We start from the raw sequence: 22,098 nt of genomic DNA on the forward strand, positions 1-22,098 counted from the left end.
ATTTGCTGTTAGTCGTTGCTCTTTGGCATTCTGACTGGCGTGAGATGAAGTCTCGGTGGTTCTGATTCGCATTTCCCTAATTGCTAAGGGTAATGAATAAATACTCTTTTGAAATGTTCCTTCCTCGTTTTTATTTCATCTTTTGAGACTCCAGTTTGGATCCAAAACCCGTTTTTAAACGGAATCACTTGTTCCTTGGTTCTTTGTTTGGAGTTCTGTATAGATTCCGGATGTTACACTTGTTCCTTGGTTCTTTGTTCGGAGTTTTGTATAGATTCCGGATGTTACACTTGTTCCTTGGTTCTTTGTTCGGAGTTTTGTATAGATTCCGGATGTTACACTTGTTCCTTGGTTCTTTGTTTGGAGTTCTGTATAGATTCCGGATGTTAATCTTCTGTGGCTGTTAGGAGTCTCTCCCATTCTGTGGCCGCTTCCTCACTGGACTGATGCTTTCCTTAGCTGTGCAGAAGCTTTGTGGTTTTATGAAGTTCCATTTAGCAACTTCAAATGCCTGAGCAAATGGAAGGCCTGTTTGGAAAGTCTTTTCTGCATCTATGCCTTTCAGGCACAGACTATGTTTCCTTCTAGCAAGCTCGGTGTTTCAGGTTTCATGTTAAGGGTGTGTGTGTGTGTGTGTGTGTGTGTGTTGCTATAGCTGGAGTTAATTCTTGTGCAAGGTGGTAGGTAGGTACAGGTCTTATCTATTTGCTTCTTTTACAGGTGTGCATCCAGTTTGCCCAGCAACATTTATTAAACATGCTGTCTCCTCTCCATTGTACATTTTTGGCATGTTTGTCAACCACCAGACAACTGTATTTATATTTGTGTCTCCTAATTTGCTCCATTGGTCTATATGTCTGTTTTATGGAAATGCCATATTGTTTTATTGCTATTGCTCTGTAACATAGCTTGAAATCTCAAACAGTAATCCCTCCAGCATTGTTCATATTGCTTAGGGTTGCTTTGGGGGTATTTTGTTGTTGCTGCTATTGTTCCATGAAAATTTTAGGATGTCCTTCTCTATTCCAGCAAACGTCATCACGTGGATTGAGTTAGCCTGTGTCTTTTGATTAGAGAGTTGAGGCCATTAATATTTAACTATTACTAACAATTGTATCTTGGTTGCAGTCATTTTATTGAGTTTGGGCTTGGGGCTTCTTGTTGTTTTGCTGCTTGCAGTCTTAGTTGTCCTTTGTATGTTATCAATATAGCTTTGTTCATCTTCCTGGCAGCCTCTTGGCTGTGCCCAGTCCTCTCTTCAGTCCAAAGCATTACTTCCATTATTTTCTCTAATACTAACTCAATGTGTAGGAATTATTTTATTATTTGTATCATGGAAAGTTTTTCTTTCTACTCCAACTATGACAGATAGCTTTCTGATTGCAGTAGTCTAGATTGACGGTCATGGTCTGTAGAACTTGGAGTATATTACTCCAGGTTCTTCCAGATGTGGAAGTTTCCATTGAGGAATCAAGGTTGTCTTAGCAGTCCTCTGGAGCGCAGCACCACAGAGAGCATCTGTGTGGTGCACGCTTTGATAATGATTAAGAAATCTCCAAGGAAGTCTTTTTCCAAAGAATGTAATATGGGGGACTCTAACTCTGAGCAAGAGGCTCTTCCCAGCCCCTTAGAAATGTGACTCCTCTCCCAGTGGAAGCCCAGCCAGGGTTAGGGTTAGATATGGGGATAGATGTGCCCAAGCTTTATCAGCAGCCTGTAGACTGTCTAGGAACAGCCTCTTCAGGAACCAAATTCACTCATTCCTTGACACTGAGTGTTCCAATCCCTGCTATGTGAAGGCTAAGAAAAAGCCCAGAGCCTGTGCTGCCTCCATGGAGTTCAGCCCACTCCTCTCAGGACTTCTCTCACTTACACTTCTGTCTCTGCAGGCAAATCTCCCCTCCCAACTTAGAGAGGACACCCTGCTCTGGAAACTCCTGGGAAGTGTGTTACAGCAATACCAACACCAACAGAGGCTGTAATTAGACAAGTTAGCTCTTATCTCTCCACTTCGAATCAGGCTGAAAGGACTAGACACTTAGTGATTCTAGAGATTGTACTGAGTCTGGGCCCTGCTAAGCAAACACTCTCACTGAGATATAACTCCCGCTCTGGATGTAAACATTTTTATTAATCCATCTTTCTATTTTTGTAACACCTGGCTTATATATGGTTGTTAAATATGAGAACAATGAACAGAAATATGTTTTATACTCAGAGTAAACTCTGAACATTGAAAGGTGCTTATACTCATTATAAAAATATAAGTAAATGTGAGCATGAGGAGTGATGCCTCATGTCTAGACAGGATTTTTAGTGATTAAAAGCATTACATAAAAAGCTCTTCATATTGATTGAACATTTGCTTTAAAATTACCCAAAACAATTGTCTTACAATAAAAGCCTTGACTTTTTGATTTGATAAATACTCAATTGCTCTGCCCTCTCTCATGATCCTGTTAAGCTTTCGACTCTAAGTAATTCCCAAATGGAGAGACACTTAATTGGCTCATTATGTTTATTGATGTTCTAGCTTGGTTCTCCTCCGCAGTAGGGACTATGAAAAAAGCTGAGCCTCTAGAATTGTAATTTAGTGTCAAACTTTTCTTGGTTATTAGGGATGGCTGGCGTGAGCAATTTCTGATCATTGTAGCCAACTGAAGCTAAAGCATCACCCCCATGCCTGGTTATTAAAGCCATTATAATCATGAGGACAGTTCCCCGCTGGCTGGTGCACAGCTAAGCCTCCAAACTGCTCTCCAGATGGCCGTTTTCATTCCTCTTTGACCCACACACTACTATAGTTCCTTAAGAAGAGTTTCTCTAAACTCCCTGCCTACAGCCACTGCTGGCTTTGTTCTCTCATTGCCCTCCTCTGGGTCACAAGGAAGCACCTCTCAAGCAGCAAGAGCCACCATTTGGTTTGGGTGTTTCCCTCTCCTTCATTTGCCATCTGGAATCAGTACTGAGTCACTGTTCCTCCCTCACCTGAACTCTCATGGTGTTTGCTCCTCACTAGGGAGAGCTCCCCCGACAGTGTGTGTTTCTATCAGGAAATAGAAGAAAAATAACCGGTAAGCAAGTAGAGATGGATTATTCTCCTCCATCATTAAAATGAATGCAGCCGAGGAGGCAGTGCGGATCTGGGGAGTCATTCTGCGGCACCAGGCTCCATCCTTAAGGTTGCCTGAGACTTACAATATGGCTACTGCCACCACAACATCCTTAGTCTCAATGAGAGAGACAGAGACAGAGACAGAGACAGAGGAGGAAGGCCAGAGTTTTTAGGGTTGAAGGTTGGCAGCCCAAACAAGCCAAGCTTGGCCACCCATCCTCAATTCTCCAATTAAAGGACACGGGTAACAATGAAAAGCAGAGAGAAGGGTTTATTGGTTTGTCTGTTTTCCACTGTGGCCACACTGGAATGAGGAAGCCCAAGTCCGTAAGCTAAAACAGAGGCCAGAAGCAAACATAACCTAGCAGTTGGGTCTGCCCATTACTGTCTTGGCTCCAGTCTCTCCTATAATCATTATAGGAACTGTTCAGGCTTTCTGCCTGGGGATCCAGTTCCTCCTCTAGCACCGGGTTTCAGCCTTTCTCTCCCTGCAGCAGAAGACTGGGGAACTCTAATCTCTAGAGCACTGTCGTGCCCATAGTTCCCACAACCAGAAAACTATTGCGCTCCTTTTCCAGCCCCAGTCTTTGCTTTGAAAGTTCCCCCAAAGACATTGTCTGGTAATTTTTTATGCCTTGAGCCAGATCTTTGACAAATGTTTCTTTCTAGTCCCCAGGGTTCAGCAGCCCTTTCCTGATAGTAAAGAACACTGGTGAGTCACAGCTGGCCTGCTTCAGCTCAGCACCTCGCCTGCCTGACGTTGCTCCTAACCAGGAACATAAATCTTGCCCCACCCACATGCAGAAGGCCCCTTGGGCAGACACTGAGAGTGCATTTTCTGAACACACTTTTTTTAAAATTAAGTCTAAAGTCTATCAAGGAAAACACAAGTATCACCATGGTGCAATATGCTCTTCCAAGTAGATTGTTAAAATCACATCTCCCATAACCATGATGAAAATCATACTCAAAGGGCAGAGTAGGGATAGAGATGACAACTGTGTCATTGTCCTAAAGATTCTGTGGTGGGGGTCTCTCTCCATCATGAGGACCGGGTATGGTCCTCCTATGTGATCAGTGGGTTCGATTCCTGCTGTATACACGTGGAGCGAGAAGCAAGGACAGCCTGAGCCTTTTTGCTTTCTTTGACCCAGAATTCTCAGAATGAAAATCTGAGGAAATCAACATGTGTGGGCCTGTAGTGTTCACTCCAATGTCAGGGCTGAAGGAAGCAACCCTAAATAAAAAAATTAAAAAAATAAAAAATACAAAAAGGAGAACATTAACTGCTTGTAGATAAAAGGGAGAATACAATCCGGAGCATAGGCAGAGACACCTGGAAGCGTCCAGAGTGAGCATGGCCTTGACCCAGGCCATGTGAGGAGAGGGGAGAAGGGAAACGGGGTGAGCGAGGAGACCAAGAGGCCAAGGGGGGGAAAAGGACCAGCATAGTCAAAATGGCTAGATTATACAGGGAAGAGCAGCTCGGGAAGGGCAGCCCAGTCCCCTGGACTGGAGAGTATACCAGCAAGAGGACCCTAAAACAGGGACTGAGGGACGCTGGGAGATAGGATCAATAGGAACTTCGGCCATTTGTCTTGAGTTTGAGACCTAACATCCCAGCCTTTTTGTTGATAATAAATGATAAAGGTGATTTAATCTTTTCTATGACTACTTCCTGCTGTTGTTAAAGCTACAGTTAGTCAGACAACATCACCAGAGATCTGAGAAAGATAAGTTACAGCAGGAGGTATACTCTAAATGGCCTACACATCAGTTAAGATGACAGAGACTTACCCACTACCTAGACAGTGCCCTAGGCTCCCACGGCCTCAATGGCTTTGTTGGGGGCAGTAGTCAGTCCTCAACTGTCATGCAGGACACCATTCAGTCTTCAGATGATGGAACAGCATTGGCCTTTGGCTGCCAGACCCAAAAGACCTGAGAGATTTTCATGTGCAGAGGGAACTTGGGGCGAGTGATCTTACTTTGACCAGGCTGAGTACCATACTCATCCCAACCGTGTCCACAGTTTGGGCGCAGCAGGCGAGATGTGAGGAAGTTTTTCCCAATGGTTAGTGTCACTACAGTCCAGGTGGAATCACCACATTCCACCCGTCTTTGAAAACCATAGGGTTCCTGCCGGGAGCTGCCATTTCTGTCTATTGAGGAGGCTTTGTCATTAGCCATTTTAAATGAACAGGTCTCTGAAGAGTTTGAGGGCTATACTCTATAAAGCATACCTGAGTTAAACAAACTTTAATCGTTTTAAACATATGCATGAGGCTAAATGAGGCCTGTCACTAAATGAATTATATAACCGTTTATACATTAGTAGCTTTTATAGGATTAGGAATTTACAGTTTTATCCCCGTTAAGTTAGAACCTTAAAATTTTGAGTTGAAGATTTAGTTGAAGCTCTTTTGGCATCAAAATAAAACTTTAGACCATAAATGTAGTAAACTTTAGACCGTAAGTCCAGTCCATAGAGAAGCTGGGAGCTTTGCCTTTCTGGCCCCTTTATAGTACACCATTATAGAATATTACAGTTTCATGTGTGACTCATTTTATCCAAATAGCTAAAGCATAACAAAGTGAGCAAAGACAAGGGGGCTAGACACATATTACTGTGACCTGCGTATATTACTGTGACCTGCATATATTACTGTGACCTCAGGAATTTATCAATCTTATTTATCAAATATGCCTTATCAGACATATGTTGATCCTTATTTAAAATTGTTAGTGACCTGGTGTTGAAAACAGTTGGCAAAGACATAAGCAGTTAGACATACGCCTCCATGTTCACTTTTGTTAACCCTGAGTATAACTTTATAACCCTAGGAATTTATCATCATACAAAAAATCCATACCAATCCAAAATATTTTTGGAGATCTGCTATTGCTTCCTTAGTCTAAAAGGAGATGCGAGGATCAACCAAAGGTTCAGCAGGACTAAGAAGCTCATGAGTGTTGTCTTAGTTGGTTTATACCATGTAATTATCTTATGGTGGTGGAGTCACAAGGCATGGACTCTTCTTTCACCTTAGTAAAGATGGCTGCTAGCCATGTGGTTGGTATTTAAAGTGTCTGTTTGGGTTTTTTATTTTGGAGTTTTTTTATTTGATTTTTTTTTTTTTGGTAGATCTATTTTTTTAAAACAAGAGTTGACTCTAAGTTACATATATCGTATATTTTAGACAAGGATTAAATCACATATTAATAAATTGTAGCAAATTAAGATTAACAATGTATAGATTCTTAACTATTGGCCTTTTTTTTTTATAAGTTTTAAAACACAATTTATAGATTTTTTAACCTTATCCAGTGGACTTACAAATCCTGAGGTAGAGTTTATAGCATCATCTGAAGAGATTTTTTTTTAAAGCAGAGCACAGAGAGATCATAGAGAGAAAGAGTTTTAAGAGTAGGAAGTTTTCCTTAGAGATAGGAAACTTTTGGAAGTATGGAGCAGAGCACATTTAGATATAATGTTTGGGGATCATTTGTTATGATTTGTGAGAACTTGGAAGTCAAGGGTGCCAATTTTTGGTCATTGATCTGTATTGAAGCCAAGCTGTTTATAGTCCAAAAAAGAGAAAGAGGTTTGCAAAACAAAATTCTGCTGGGGGAATTTCTATAAGCTCCAAGGAGAAGGAGAGAGGGACAGGGAGAGGGACGGGGGGGGGGGGGGGGGGAGGAGGGGGAGAGAGGGAGGAGAGCTCACACCTTGCGGGAGGGTGGGAGGGGGGGCAGACAGGCTTGGCCTTGGCTGCTGAGGGAGGAGAGGCTCAGGAGGAAACAGAACTGGCAGCTCCAGTGGGGAAGAGGAAACTTGAGGAGGGAGCTGAGAGGAGGGAGGGCTGCAAAGCACTGTGGAAGAGCCAGCTGTGGGACTTCAGGCCCCTCCTAGGGGAAGGAGACAAGACAAGGAAAGGTCATGGGAAGCTCCTGGGGGAGGCAGGAGAGAGTGGCTGAGGTGGAGAAAGTGTACTTCTAACGAGAGTATTCATGGAGGGAGGATGTCCCCAGGAGGAATGGGAGACTTCTCAGAGAGGAAAATGTTCCAAATCACAGATTTTTGTCCTTGTGATTGGGGCCCCGCGGAGGTGAGAGGAGCGTTTGTTCTAGTGGTAGGCGAAGCAGGCAGCTCCACGGTGATGCTTATCCAGGAGAGAGGGGGGGGGGGGCGGGGAAGGGATGAGGCAAGGGGGGCGGGGAGGAGGGAGGGGGGAGAAGGAGGAGAGAGAGCGCACCACATAGGCATAGTAGGAATCCAAAACTAGAGATAAGGAGAGAGGAGAGATGGAATCTAGAATTTGGGGTCAAATTTGATGGCTAGCAGGAGCCAGCAGAAAGAAACATCGCAAGGAAGTCAAATCAGCTCAGAGGCTAAGTTACCAGTCCCAGGTTTTGGCACCAGATAAACTAAATGAGGGCAGTAAAGAAACCAAAATAGCCTCTCCTTGGGTGAAAAGAGAAAAGTTTATTCCAAACTGCCAAGGCTATCTCTCTGGAAAGCTTCTTGGGAGCAAATATTTCCAGGGTTAAGGTAACAGGTGCCCAGGAGGAGAAGAACCTGTGAGCTGGGGTGGAGAGCTTTTAAGTGTGCAATCGATTCTTGTGGGTAGCCTAGGACTGAAGGAATCTAGAATCTAGAATCTTAATGGGCTAATAGACACGACAGGCATATGTCATCAGAAAACCTATTTGCCAGAGAAGGGTAACGATTCCTTTGAGCAGGTAGGCACTATTTTCTCTAGCCCCTGGGGGAATTCTGGCTTTTGTCTATGCCAGACTTTGGGAAAAGGAATTTCTTGGGACTAGACAAACCTCAGCTTCTCTGTACTATTGGCTGCCTGTAAGTCAAAGATTGCAAGAGACCAGGACCGGAGGCAAAGGCTGCTTTTTAAAAATTACCTTCATTGGAGGTGCTTGGTCCTGTGGAGGCTTGATGCTCCAGAGAGGGGGATACTACAGGGGTAAAGTGGGAGTGGGTGGGGGAGCACCTCTTAGAGGCAAAGGGGAGGGAGTGGGGCGTTCATGAAGGGGAGACCAGGAAGGGGGATAACATTTGAAATGTAAACAAATAAAATGATTAATAAAAAAGTTAAATAAATAAATGAAACTCCCCTCGTTGTCCATGTCTGAGAGCAGAAAGATGGAACCAATGGATTTGCTTCTTCTTTATGACCCTGGAATCCGACTCCCACTCACATATTGTGATGTATCCTAACCACGGAAGGGCATCGCAAAGGGGCTGCCCTCATAGAATTTCACTGAGAGAAAGGAAGAGGAATTCCATTCACCCCTAGAATCTTAAACTGTGTTCCCAGAACTCTGGTGAGATCATCAAGCCACGAGGCCCGATTTGCATTCTTAAGTGGTTTGAATAAAAGGGGCAAATTTTACAAACAGGATGAAAGGAAAACAGTAATTATGCTAAGAAAAAAAATTAAGTGTGTCATGTAATGCTGCTGAGATCTGATCCTGTATGATTAGATATAGATTATAATAATCACACTTGAGAATTACTCTTAGAGGGTACTAGGAGCTTAAAATTTACTCTTTGGGAGAGCATATGACTTCTCTTAAGGATCTCTAATCCCATGTAGGAAACCAAGAGTTAACTAGCTATATTCAGGACACTCCAATTTGAGCCTAAAGTGGCCCCACCTCTAAACTCAAGACACCTGTTAGCTCTCCTCCTGGCTCCTTACCACAAGGCAAGAGGAATCAAGAGTTGGAGGTATTTTCCCATTAGAAAGTGTGGGTATAGACGGGCATAGTGGCGCAGGACTTAATCCCAACACTCGGGAGGCAGAGGCAGGCAGATTTCTGAGTTCGAGGCCAGCCTGGTCTACAGAGTGAGTTCCAGGACAGCCAGGGCTACACAGAGAAACCCTGTCTCGGAAAAAAAAAGAAAGGAAGGAAGGAAGGGAGGGAGGGAGGGAGGGAGGGAGGGAGGGAGGGAGGGAGAGAGAGAGAGAGAGAGAGAGAGAGAGAGAGAGAGAGAGAGAGAGAGAGAGAGAGAAAGAAAGAAAGAAAGAGAAAGAAAGAAAGTGTGGGTGTCTCTGCTGACTGCAAGGCGCTGGGGCTGGCCTGGAGCCACAGGTGTTCTGAGAACATCTTTATTTGCCTGTTATCCTTTTGACATCTCAGGGGGATTCTGCTTCCTCTTGCAATTCCAGGATGCTTAGTGAAGCATCAGAGATCGGCGTTTGACACTGGTTGTGTTCATGATCCCTCTAGCCTGTTGGAGAGAAGTGAGCTCACTGTAGCTTAATCACTGGCTTAGCTGGCCCTTGAAAGAGCAGATGGCGGAGACAGCCTCCTGCCTTCAGCTGAAGCTGCGCAGGAGCTCCACACACAGTCTGCAGAGCGAGGTTTTCATTTTCGTCCCATTGATGAGAGGTGATCACTTATTGACAGATTTGTCTTCCTTTACGGTCATTTTTTTATCACATCACTCTCTCAAAAGAAAAACCAATGTTTTAGGAAACCTGGCAGTATCAAATTTAATTCCGATGTGCTTGGAAAGATGATAATCATGTTTCTCTTCTGTTTCTAACACGTGATTGTGAATCTCGGGACATATCTAGCTATGACAGTGTCCTTCTTTTACCTTCCTTCCAAAAGCAAAGGTCTCGCTCACACTGAAAGAAAAAAATAAGAATCTGCTGGGGGCAGCTCTTCCCACACATATCAGGCCTTCATGTAACCAGCATGGCTTCAGCTTTGGGGGCGTTTGCCGTGTTCCTGGGCCTTCCTTTTAGGAATGGAGTCATTTATTATTTTAATGGCCTGCAGCTAGCACTCTGATATATCTGGGTCCTTCAATGATTCAAGTGAAGGCTTAGCCACAGCTAGCAGGTTGGGGTAGCCTATGTGACCCCACATCTTATCAGCTTCCCAAAGACGCTGTCCAAAGCCTGGAAGAAAATAAGCAGTTAGTGCCTTGGAGAACTGCTGCCTCTGTCAGATGCAGAGTGTCCCCACCCAGGGCTGCTTAGTGGGAGCCTGAGGAGCCCTGGCCCAGTCCACTGGCTTCTGCTTCTGCTTCCTAGGCTTGGACTCTACGCTTTGTGGTCCTTTGTGGTCCTCTGGTCTTCAGAACACCTGCTTAGGAAATGTGCTCACTCAACAAACACTTGGATTATGTTGTTGATCTTTTAAAATAAATAATTTCATTCCCCCCACTAAGAATGGTTTACTTTCAAACCTGGACCACATCCCTTGTGTGTTGGAGTTCTTTCTGACAAATGGCAGCAGCATTAACGATGATGGAAGTAGTCATGGAACTCTCTGAGATAACGAAGCACAACCTGAAACATCCACACTACACTGTCATCCGATGGTCTTTGCACGGGAGATGAAAGTTAGACAGTTTCGCTGTTTGACAACTGACAAGAAAAAGTGTGTCAGGAAATCAAAGGGTCAAGACCCTGCTGCACAGACAGCCCCTCTGATGCTCTGCTGTGCTCAGATCTGATTTTAAAAATACCGCAGAATCCTCTGGCTTCAAAAATAGGAGCTACGGCTCCAAAGTTTTCATTTTGAACTAACTGCAATGATGTAAAATCTCTACCAAAGGAGAGAAAAGAAAAATTTCCCAGAGGAAACCCAAGAGGCCCCTCAGGAATATATAGTCTCTACCAACATTGTCAGGTCCCTAAGAGAGGGGACAAAAGAGAGTATCTGACACCACTTGCAGCTGTCCTGATGTAACTGTGACACTTCTCATTTTAAAAATAAATTTATTGTATAAATCGTTCATAGCAGTTGGGGAGGTTTCTTGTTGTTTATTTTGTTTTGTTTAAAGTCAGAAAATGCAAATTCATGACGAGATTAAAACCTAGAATCCCACCCAGAAAATCCATTTTTTTGTCATTTTGTGTCTTCTTCTGCATATTTTAATGACATCTATATTATAAATATTTTATTAGAATGGCAAAGAGACAGACAGATAGAAGATGTCTTATTTTCTATCATTTCCTCATTGTAAATGACTTTGTCTCCAGGAACAGCCTCCTATAGCAATTTGAGCACCATACAGTATTTATTTCATTGTGTGTGTCCTGGCACAGTCACCAGACCCTGCGGGTTGTGTTCCACTTTCACCATCATAAACATGATCACCAGGAGCATCCTTACTCAATCTGTATACATCCATTATGAGGGTGAACTCCTACAGGGAGAATCATTGAGATAAAGATGTTCTTTTGTAAAGCCCACAACCCTTTCTTCTCCCCTGTGGATGGATTCACTCTCCCACAACATTGAAGAATAACCAGATGTCCCACGAACACTGTGACTTACTATACAAAATGGAGATATACATGCGAAGACACTGCATATAGACACACTGTATATAGGCAGTGGGCAAAAGTGCTCTGTGGAATAGCTGATAAAGGAGACTCTTTTGGGGCAGAGCTCCTTATGTTGAAATCTTTTCTATTCCTGTCATTCAAAGTGTGGCCTAATTCCCTCTTAGTCTCAGGCAGCAGTAGTAGCCATAACACCATCAGGGCAGTGAACAGGTTTCATGAGTAGTAGTTCCCACTCTCACCTGCAGTTCCTGGACTACATCCCTATGGCTGCCTTTAACACATGAATCTCTAGCTGATCAGCAGGACTTGGGGAATGTTCACAAAGTCCCCAGATCAGAACAGAGGAGGCTCAGACCTGTAAGCCTCCTTCCCCTCTTTCTGCATATTTGTTAAACTTGTCTTGTACAACAAGGTGGCTATGGGTAGGAAGAAATGACCCATCTCTCCTCACTCCCTCTTTTATTGTTATCTCACTGTAACGCATCAGCCACTGACTCCTGAGAGAAGTGAGGCTGAGTCGGTTAACCTGTAAGAAAAGAACAGCATTCATGTTGTTGTTGTTGTTGTTGTTGTTGTTGTTGTGAGTCTTTCAACTGTGGGTCTTTCTCTGCCCTTCTACAGTTAAATCTGCTGTTGCCTCAGGCTTGAGGACAGTGAGGATAACATGAACGGGGTCACATGTCATAGTGGACAAGGTGGAGGTCTTTCTGTGCCATGGCAGCACAGGGAGTTGCCCTTGTGTTTCACAAGGTATAGTACCACGGGAGGGAGCGCCTCAGCTGGGCATTCTTCTGAATAATCAGCCATGCGACAGACCTAATATGAAGGTTTATAGGTGGGATGGGATAGGGGACCTGGAAAAGGGGCAGAGGCAGAGAAAGGAGGGGGACAGAGAACAGAAAGAGAAGGGAAGAGAAAGAGGAGAACAGGCCAGCCTAGACACTTGGAGAAGGTGAGGTAGGGAGAAAAGGAGGAAGGGAGAAAGAAGAGAGAGAAGAGAGAGGGGGCAAGAGGAGAGAGAGAGAGAGAGAGAGAGAGAGAGAGAGAGAGAGAGAGAGAGAGAGCAAAAGCCCTCATTTTCAAGCCAGTCTCCTACCTGCCAGGGGCTAGCAAGCTGTTGCTAGATAACTGTTGGGCAGAGCCTAGAGGAATTGCTAACAACCCTGGCTTGCCAGCCCTACAGCACTTCTATTGGAGTAGAAAGCATTGCCCTTTCTCAAACCATTTCCTCTGCTGTAAGTTCAAACAAACAAACAAAAAACTTCAGAACGTTGATTCTTGGATTTTTCTCTTTCTAAAGTAATACAGGCAAGGATTTGCAGATGTGGGGCCTTGAAATAGTAGAAAAATTATGGAAAAGGGAATCCTTGTATTTCATCCTCTCCATATGTGGAACTAAACATCCCTCATGGATATTTTCCTACGTCTGTATGTCAGTCTTTCTTTCTCAATTACATGGTGTGGAGTTCCAAGAACAAGGATGAGCTACTGTTGTGCGTGAGTGTAAAGCATCCCCTACAGGTGCATGTGTTTGAACACTTGGTTCCCATCTACTGACGACATTTTCTGAGATTGTGGGACCTTTAAGCCTGAGCTGTTTGCTGATCCACCACGATATGAGCAACCCCTCTCAAGCTCCAACCACCACATAACAGGAATCACTCTCCCTCTAAGAACTCCAGCACACCTTCCTCAGCACGAGGAACTCTACCCTTACGGGTACGTGGGACAAGATAAGTCTGGTCTCTGACAGTCATCCTGGAACAGTGATGGGAAGTGAGTATGCACCTGTCTCTTTCTTTGAATCTTTAGGGCGTTGGCAGGATTCAGCACTTTGGAGCTAGGGAACAATTCAGTGAAGGTTAGAGACCAGAAGTGCAGGTTGGGAGATGCTCACCCTGCTTCTAGACTGGTCCACCTAGGAAAATGGCCCAACCTTGTCTGTTAACAAAAGCCAGACGAAATGCCCCAGTTGTCTTTAGTTTGTATCTTTGTCCAAGCAGCTTTCTCTTCGAGTGAGCCTGAAGTGTGTAGGGACACTTGGGACAACAGAGAGCGTGTCGGTGCCATCCTAAAGCCGCCAAAATGCTGGACTCTTCCACAGACTTTTAGGCCAAAACAAGTCTCCGAGCTCCTTTCCCCGCGTTTCTAGGTCGAGCAGGGGTAAGGCCAGCACAGAGTCACAGCTCTGGTGTCCTGTGCAGGCAGTCAGGGTCACAGCTCTGGTGTCCTGTGCAGGCATTCAGGGTCACAGCTCTGGTGTCCTGTGCAGGCAGTCAGGGTCACAGCTCTGGTGTCCTGTGCTGTCAGGATCACAGCTCTGGTGTCCTGTGCAGGCAGTCAGGGTCACAGCTCTGGTGTCCTGTGTAGGCAGTCAGGGTCACAGCTCTGGTGTCCTGTGCAGGCATTCAGGGTCACAGCTCTGGTGTCCTGTGCAGGCAGTCAGGGTCACAGCTCTGGTGTCCTGTGCTGTCAGGGTATACTAAACAAGCATGCACATGGGGTCTTGTCTTCGAACAATTAGAATAGCAATTTCACCTATTGCTTAACACCTGTCAGAAGAAATCACTTTTCAGAGAAATCTTTAGTAGTAGAATTGTGAAGATCCTGTCCCTAGCATCCTGTAACACTGGGAGTCCTGGAGTTCTCTAGTTGACAAGCCTGTGACCTTGGTGATGTCTGTTTTGTTGCAATAGACTTATTTGATTTTCTGAAGCTAGGTGGATTTTAATTCTGGACTTCGTGCTTCCACAGCCGGCTGCCACATTCTCAAATCTGTAAGATTATGTTAAGGGCACGGCTTTCTTAGGACGCATTTGCGGAATTAGACAAGCCTTTCGTGTGCTTTAGAAAGAATTGAAATCTCTGAGCAGAAGGAAGGTTTTGGTGTACCTGACAGATTGAATGAAAATGGCCCCATAGGCGCATAGGGAGCGGCATGATTAGGAGGTGTGGCCTTGGAGGAGGTGTGGCTTGGAGAAGGTGTGGCTTTGGAGGAGGTGTGGCTTGGAGAAGGTGTGGCTTTGGAGGAGGTGTGGCCTTGGAGGAGGTGTGGCTTTGGAGGAGGTGTGGCCTTGGAGGAGGTGTGGCCTTGCTGGAGGAAGTATGTTACTGGGGTTGGGCTTTGGGATTTCAAATGCTCACTCAAGCCAGGCCTACTGTCACCCTCTCTTCCTGCTGCCTGCTGATAGAGAACTCTCAGCCACCTCTCCTGTACCATGTCTGCCTGTTTGCCACCATGATAGCAATGGGCTGAACCTCTGAACCTGTAAGCCAGTCCCAATTAAATGCTTCCCTTTATAAGAGTTGCTGTGGTCATGGTGTCTCTTCACAGCAATAGAAACCCTAATGAAGAGATGGTACAATGCCACAGCCTCACCCGGGTCTTAAACCAGAAGTTTTACACAACAGGGCCTTAGCATATCATGAGGCAAAGAACCCTGGTAGGCAGAGACTGGCGTCCCTTCTCAGAAGCTTTCCAAACCACTGCAGGTAACTGTTTTAGCATGTTTGTTTCTAGCTGTGGTCTTCTCTCCTCAGACTAAGTAATGGCCCTCTCAGAATCCGTGTCAGGCTATGCCCAGCTCAAGTTTCCTTTCTCACTGTTTGGTGGCTGCCTTTGGTCTTCTCCCCTTCCCCTGGGGTGTCCCAGAACACAGCCTGACCAGGGCTCGGAATCTCATTTAAGGTAAAATGGAAAGCCCTGCTTCCAAGTGCAGAAGTGTCACACAAGCTGCCTTACTTTGTGCTGTCTGCCTTACTGGCGAGTTCTTTTTTCTTAATAATGCCCCAGTTGCAGACGAGCTCAGTGTGTAGATTAGACGTCCAGGCCCTCGACATTGTCTCTGTACAGATGCTGAAAACCGTGAAAGCCTAAGTGGCCCAAGCTGTGGCAAAGGCCTGTTGTTCACAAAAGCTTGAAGGGCCCAGGAAGCACAAAGATTCCTTAGTGTTCTCCGCCAAGTGAAAACCCAGGTTTCAGCTTAACTGCAGCCTGAATTCCGTCCTGAGCTGCAGGGAGTGGTGGGAGCTGACACCAACGGAGGAGCCATACCACTTGCACTACAGATGCAGCTAGGAATCGCCCACAATTGCTTCCCTGCCAATTTTATTATTGAAATTATAAAATTACCGGTAATTGGGGGAAATCTGAGATTTATCTTAAATATTGGTAGCTTAAGGGAATTGTTAATGATTTTTCTCATTAACTCAGAGATGCAAATAATTTTCTTTTTAAAACATGCTTAAAGCAAAGAAGGCAGCTTATTCATTAAATTCTGGAGGAATGGCTCTCCCAGGAAGGAACCTGCACCTCTCTCTGATGCTGCTTATTAGAGAAGCATGGCTTCTGTGGTATGTGTGTTCCTTGTTACTGGGACCTTTCCCTCCTGCCTTCCAACCTCTTCTTGGTTCAATGTCAACCTGTGCCCTGGGAGTCTATTGCATGTCTAATCTGTGTTTTTTACTACTGGTTACATGCGTCTAGTTGGAAGTCACACCCATGCCTGGAGCAGTTCACTGACACAGTGAGGCTTTAGAGAAGCAGTCGCTCTCGTGTGCCTCTCCTAAAACAGCCCACGGAGCCTTCTGAGTGCTCAGAGCACTAGGGAATTTATTGGTGGATATTTTGGCACTGTAAGGGTGCTGAGTGGTTTGTTCAGTTGATAGAACCTGGTTCTGGCTGTTGCTGTAGATAGCCACCCCTTCTTATGTGTACGCAGAACTCACATTTGCTAAAGTAGCTGTTGCTGACACTATTCATTGTGTCTCCTCCCACAAGAGTATATGCTCTCTGACGACTAAGTCCAGCTTACTTTCCATTATAGTACCTGGCGCATAATAGGTGCTCAATAAGCATTCCTCCATAAATGGTTACAAATGGATGGCCCCTCATCCATGACAAAGTGAGGACGCAATAGCAAGGGGATCCGCTGTTGTTCAAAAGTTCAGGAAAACGTATCTGTTTGTCATGTGCTAAGACTAATTCAGTCACTCTGGAAGTATAGATCTTAATGTTTAACTAGCCAACCCCAGTTTATCAGCTCCAAAAGGTAGGTAATGCAGCAGAAACCAGATAGTGTGAACTAGAGCAGGCAAGGCTGGCCTGTGACCCTGCCTTGGAGAGAAAGGTGTGAGGGTCCCGATCCAAATAGCATAGAGACAGCCGAGTGGCCATCTAGCATCCCAAAGTCTATCAACAAGCAGAAAGGTCCTGGTCCCCGGCCCTGTCTTCCATAGCACAGAAGTACCACGTGAACCAGTCAACGGAATCATAGCAGGACCATACACCCAGTGAGCTAATAGAGCTGGAGAGAAAGCCTAAAGCCCCAGCCCAGGAAACTAAGGTTAAGGTCAATGATAGATTTATGTGGTGACAACATAGTTGTTAAGTGACTGAGGTCACTGAGGTGTCTATTCAACAAATCAAAGTGTACTTGGCCTCCAGGTTCTCCTAGCATCCCTCAGTCCCTACCTGTTACAGGGTATGACTGGCATACCCTGCCCCTACCCTGAGCTTTCCAGCCCTGGGCCCGGGATGCCCTTTCCCCAGAGGCTCTTTCCTATATAATCCAGACATTTTGGTTGCCCTTTCTCTATGCCCTCCTCTGCACATATTCATTCTCTCTCTCTCTCTCTCTCTCTCTCTCTCTCTCTCTCTCTCTCTCTCTCTCTCTCTCTCCCCTTGTCTGCTCTCTCTCCCTCTCCCCCCCCACCCCCGTCTGCATGGCAACTTTACTTTATTGTCGTCATCCCCAGAGTCTGGTGAAACTGCCCTGACTTGGGGTTCAGATAGCCCTTGTTCTTCTCTAGCCAAATGGCCTTGAACAGCTCAGCACTTTAGCCACAAAACGGGAAAGATACATCCCTAGCATTTTGTTTCAGTGCTGAAATGAGATCACACAAAGGCTTTAAGATAGCAGTTGGCAAACAATGAGTACTTAATAAATGTTTGGGTTGTCTATTTTCTTTTCTTGAGTTTATGCAGAAAAAAGAAAGCTGAGCGTGTAAAGGACAGAAAAACTGTGGGGAGCGTGGGAAGCCGGGCTGGCGGCACATCCTTCCTTGGGGAAGGCCTGGCCTCACCTCTGCCTTCCTTAACATTTGAGCTGCTCCACAGTATCAGAAGAAACTCTAATCCTGTAACCACAGGAGCAGCCCTCCTCTTTTTTTTTTTTTTTTAAAGACTTGAGCTAATTGAAAGCAGATCCTATCCCTGTGGCAGCTTCCAGCCTCTCCGGAGGCATGGGACAGTCACTGTGGGGTAGCTTTCTGTGTTGGGATGGAACAGGTGCTCTGTGGCATCCTTGGAAAAGACGGAAAATAGACTCGATAAAGGCAGAGTGCACCCTGGCGCAGCCTCTCTGCTCCTTCAAGGAGGCCCCGAGTCTTTTCATGACCATTAATTATTCACATTTTCTCTTCCTTCCCTCAAATACTTGGTTTCCTGCTCAGTGCTACAGAGATGCGTATGTAACCCTAGTGCCCAACAACTGTTTTAGAGCTGTGTTCAGGGTCACTCTCAGAGAACATCAGCAAGCACCCATATGTTCCCCAGAGCTGGGCTGCTGGGGCTGAACTTCAGCCTCTCCTGGGTCTGGGTTCATACAACCTAAAGGCAAGGCCTTGTCTTCCACCTGCTTGATCTTGGCTGCAATGCTTTTCAGCCCAGCTCTCTCTCCCAGGCCAGGCAGCCTGCCCTTTGCAGAGCTGCAAACACTCCACCATCCAGGCAGGCTTCAGCCTTTGTTCCTGCTCTCTGGGAAACCTTTATGCATGCTGCAGCAGGAGATGGCATAAGGCTGAGGGCCCTGACAACTCCAGGACTCTTTGGGAAATTTAGCTTCCACTCCCTGTCTTCCTCACACCCAGACTCTCCTGTCTACCTGTGGGCTTCCTAGAAATTTCTGTTCTGTTTTTATCTCCTGGGTATACTACCTGTGGCTCTGGCCTGTGGTGCCCTCCAGTCACTTTAAGGTGACTTAAGTGTGAGCCAAGAGGGCTTCTGGCATGCTTGTCCTCAGAAGGAATCTGGAGCCAGAGGAAAGAAATGCAAATAAGTATCTGAGACACAAAGCTGGTGGCTTGGAATGGGTCATGGAGAGGAGGAGGAGAAGATGGTGTCAGTGTGTCCAGACATGTGCTGAGCATACAGTTAGGATATAGGTAGAGCAGAGAGAGGAGTTTCAGATGCTCACAGGTCTCTGCCAGATCTGCCTCTGCCTCTCTGCCTCTCTGCCTCTCTGCCTCTCTGCCTCTCTGCCTCTCTGCCTCTCTGCCTCTCTGCCTCTCTGCCTCTCTGCCTCTCTGCCTCTCTGCCTCTACCTCTGCCACTCTTGGCAGGGAACTGGCTCTCATGTCTTGATTTCCTTTTTAAAATTCAGGCCACGATCTCAGCCACTTCAAGGGTTGAACTGGGACTAAATGAGCTTGTGTACTCAAATCTTTACAAACTAACTCCCGTTCATTCGCTCACTCCTGGCCTCTGGCTATGTGTGCACCCTGTGAGGGGTCTGGATCTTAAAGGGGCCACCTCATTTCTCTGACAAGGTCTTTACCCAGCATTCCTTCTGCTTCATCTACTCCTGTTTTCCTGACAGAAGCCATCTGTAATGCCTTGACCAAACTTCATCATTGTCTTGTCCAAAACCAAGTCCTATTGCATTTGGGTTGAAAATTGACTGGTGTTTAGCCAAGTTATGTGCCTCTGGAGTTAGAAGTTCAAGGCATCCTGGAGAGGGAAGCTACATTTCAGTAGCTGTGCGGCCTTCTTTTCGAGAGCTGCAGCTGGGGGAGGGGACTGCTTCCACTTCAGCCGCACTGCTGCTGGGGTGATACCAAAGTATAAGGAAATGTAAGGAAGCCAGGCAGGCAGAAAGGGTGAGCCCCCAAATGGCCAGAATAACCCTGGGACTGCTCTCTAAACCAATCATGATAGAGTTTCAGAATTCAAATCTGGATGGAAAGACACACATCAGATAACCATACAAGTGCAAGACATTATCTAAAGTTCCATGCAAATCTGTCTCCCCACCCCTGCCCCATCCCTCTCATATTTGCTAAAGGTCAAAACCGCCACGGTGCCCGACAAGCTGAGTTTGACTCCTGGGACCCATATGGTAGAAGGAGAGAACCGACTCCAGCGTGTCTTCCTCTGGACTTCACCTCCCACACAAATCAATTTTATTTTGGCCCCATGTTTATATTTTCTATAGATAGCCCGAACGTCTTGTTAACCCGCATCCCAAGATGCATGTTGGGTTTACAAGTTTTTATCTGCGTTCCCCACCTAAATCATGAGAGTCTCACCTGTTGCTATGTAAAAAGCCGCAACCTGTGGTGACACGGGCTGTATACCACATAACTAAGAGAGCACTGTTCATTCGGAGTCTTCCTAAACAGACTCCCTAGCAATTTATACATATCACCTGCGTATACATTGTGAGTGAATGGGACGGCTCACAGTGAGCCCAACTGTTCTCCAGTCGGATAACAGGGTAGAGATGAGAAGTCCAGGCAAGTTTTGACCTGACATCAGTAAGGCCCACCTTCAACTGGCATATGTATAAAGGGGCTCAGGAGCCCACCTCGGCTTCTGAGTTGAGAGGCATGACTTTCCTCATTTAGAAGAAACCGTGCAACCTGTTGGACCACCAATGTTTTCCTAACACTGTCCAACATAGAAAGCAACAGTCCCCACCCCTTTCCTCTTTAAAACTTGAAATCCCGAGGTCTAGGATCATGGATCCCACTGATGGTTCTCTTCCCGCCACAGCAATATATAATGTTACTGTTTCTCTTAGTGGAATAATTATCCCTTCATACACTCATCCACACATCCACCCACCTACTCACCCATCCATCCATGCATCCACTTCCCACCCATTCATCCACCATGCACCCATTTATCCACATTGTCATCCATCCACTCAACTATTGGCCCACCCATTCACCCATCTGCTCACCCACCCATTTGCCCATCCATCCATCATCCATCTACTCACCCACCCATTTGTCCATCCATTCATTCATTCCCGTGTGCTCCCAGGTGAGCTTTCTGTGGAGGAGGCACAGGACCCTTTCCTGGTGAGCATCCACATCATCGCAGACCCAGGGGAGTCACAGCCACTGCAGGAGGCCATCGACAAGGTTTTGGCGTGGGTTCACCCTGATCTCCCACTGTTCCGAGTGTCTGAGAGGCGCACAACCAGGCGAAGGCGGAAGTCTCCCAAGGGTGCACAGCCGGCGCTGGCGGTGGTGCTGTTCCTACAGGAGGAGTACGGAGAGGAGCAGATCCTACAGGTACACAGGGTGCTGCAGCAGCCGCCCTGGCGTCACCACCACACAGAGCGAGTGCATGGCCGCTTCATACCCTACCTGCCTTGCAGTCAGGACTTCTTCACTCTGGCTCCCGGGACCCCACTGTGGGCAATCAGGCCGGTGCACTACGGCAAGGAAATCGTGCGCTTCACCATCTACTGTCGCCATAACAGCTACACTGACAGCCTCCGCTTCTATGAGCTGATCTTGCGCCGGAGCCCCAGCCAGCGGAAAGCAGACTTCTGCATCTTCCCCATTTTCTCCAATCTGGATGTGGACATCCAGTTCTCCCTGAAAAGACTACCCTGCGACCAGAAGCCAGTGCCCACCGACTCCTCCGTGCTGGAGTTCCGAGTGAAGGACATCGGGCAACTGGTACCGCTCCTTCCCAACCCCTGCAGCCCCATCAGCGAGGGGCGCTGGCAGACTGAGGACCACGATGGCAACAAGATCCTTCTGCAGGTACAGAGGTCGTCTGACATCTGTCTGTCTGTTTGTCTGCGAGTTTGTTGTGCTGGAAAGCCGTTGTAGACGTCACACAGCTGAGTTAGGGCAAAGAATAGCAGGATGGCCTTGTCCATCCTAGACAAGTAAGGTATCCCACACTCCGATCCAGAGCAGAGGTGTAAAGATTTCTCTGCCTCTGCGTCTTTTAGCATCCCTGAAGTGTCGCTGGTCTCCGTAGACACATGAGCAGTTCTTCCAGGTTGTCACCCTAGGTTGAGCACTCCTAACATCCAGGGCTCTCTTGGGGTGGAAGCACACAGACTTCTTACCTGGGGAACTTGCTGCTAAAGAGCCCTTAACTTGATATTCCGAACACCAGGGAGCCTTCCCAAATGTATTCTCCACTTTTACAAGAGAAGCCCAGGGGTTTGAAAATTGTGTCAAGTCTATAGACAAGATTATGGATTTCTTTCCACTTCCCCCTCCCCTTCTGCTTTCCACACTTGCTGCCACCGACGGTTGTTACAATCAGTGATCTATTAGGTGACCCCAGGGTCACTGCTGTTTATAGGACCTCCTTGATTTTCAGACTTCCTTTTGAAAAATGTAGCTCTGTTACTAAATAAACTAAACGATAACCTTTTCTCTCTAATCTTTGAAATATGAGAAAAACAATTCTGCATCTGAACATTGACAAATTTGTATGCAAAGTTTAACAGTCACACCAGTAAAAGTTAGGGACATTCAGAGGGTTATATTTGTACTGAAGGGCCCAGGTAGAGGTGATGACTGTCATGAGTTATCTTGATTTTTCTAGTAGCACAAAGGAAAGACCAGTGTACAAGACATGGCCTGGGCCCTCATAGGAAACTCTGAAAGCATATCAAA

The 22,098-nt window shown here is 46.1% G+C and overlaps 1 protein-coding gene across 2 annotated transcripts in view; it reads left to right on the forward strand.

Moving 5' to 3' along the window:
- Positions 1 to 22,098, forward strand: part of Fam124a (family with sequence similarity 124, member A) — a 52,750-nt gene that overhangs the window by 10,925 nt on the left and 19,727 nt on the right. Inside the window, exons 4-6 of one of the 2 annotated variants that reach the window (XM_030247908.1) lie at positions 12,067 to 12,195; positions 12,746 to 13,221; positions 20,492 to 21,225. In XM_030247908.1, coding sequence (XP_030103768.1) covers positions 13,215 to 13,221; positions 20,492 to 21,225 — 741 coding nt within the window. In that variant the 5' untranslated portion in view covers positions 12,067 to 12,195; positions 12,746 to 13,214. The remainder of the gene's footprint in view (positions 1 to 12,066; positions 12,196 to 12,745; positions 13,222 to 20,491; positions 21,226 to 22,098) is intronic. The other variant, NM_001243857.1, reaches the window with a different exon arrangement.

Source organism: Mus musculus, chromosome 14 (assembly GCF_000001635.26).
Source record: "Mus musculus strain C57BL/6J chromosome 14, GRCm38.p6 C57BL/6J".
Lineage (NCBI taxonomy): Eukaryota > Metazoa > Chordata > Mammalia > Rodentia > Muridae > Mus > Mus musculus.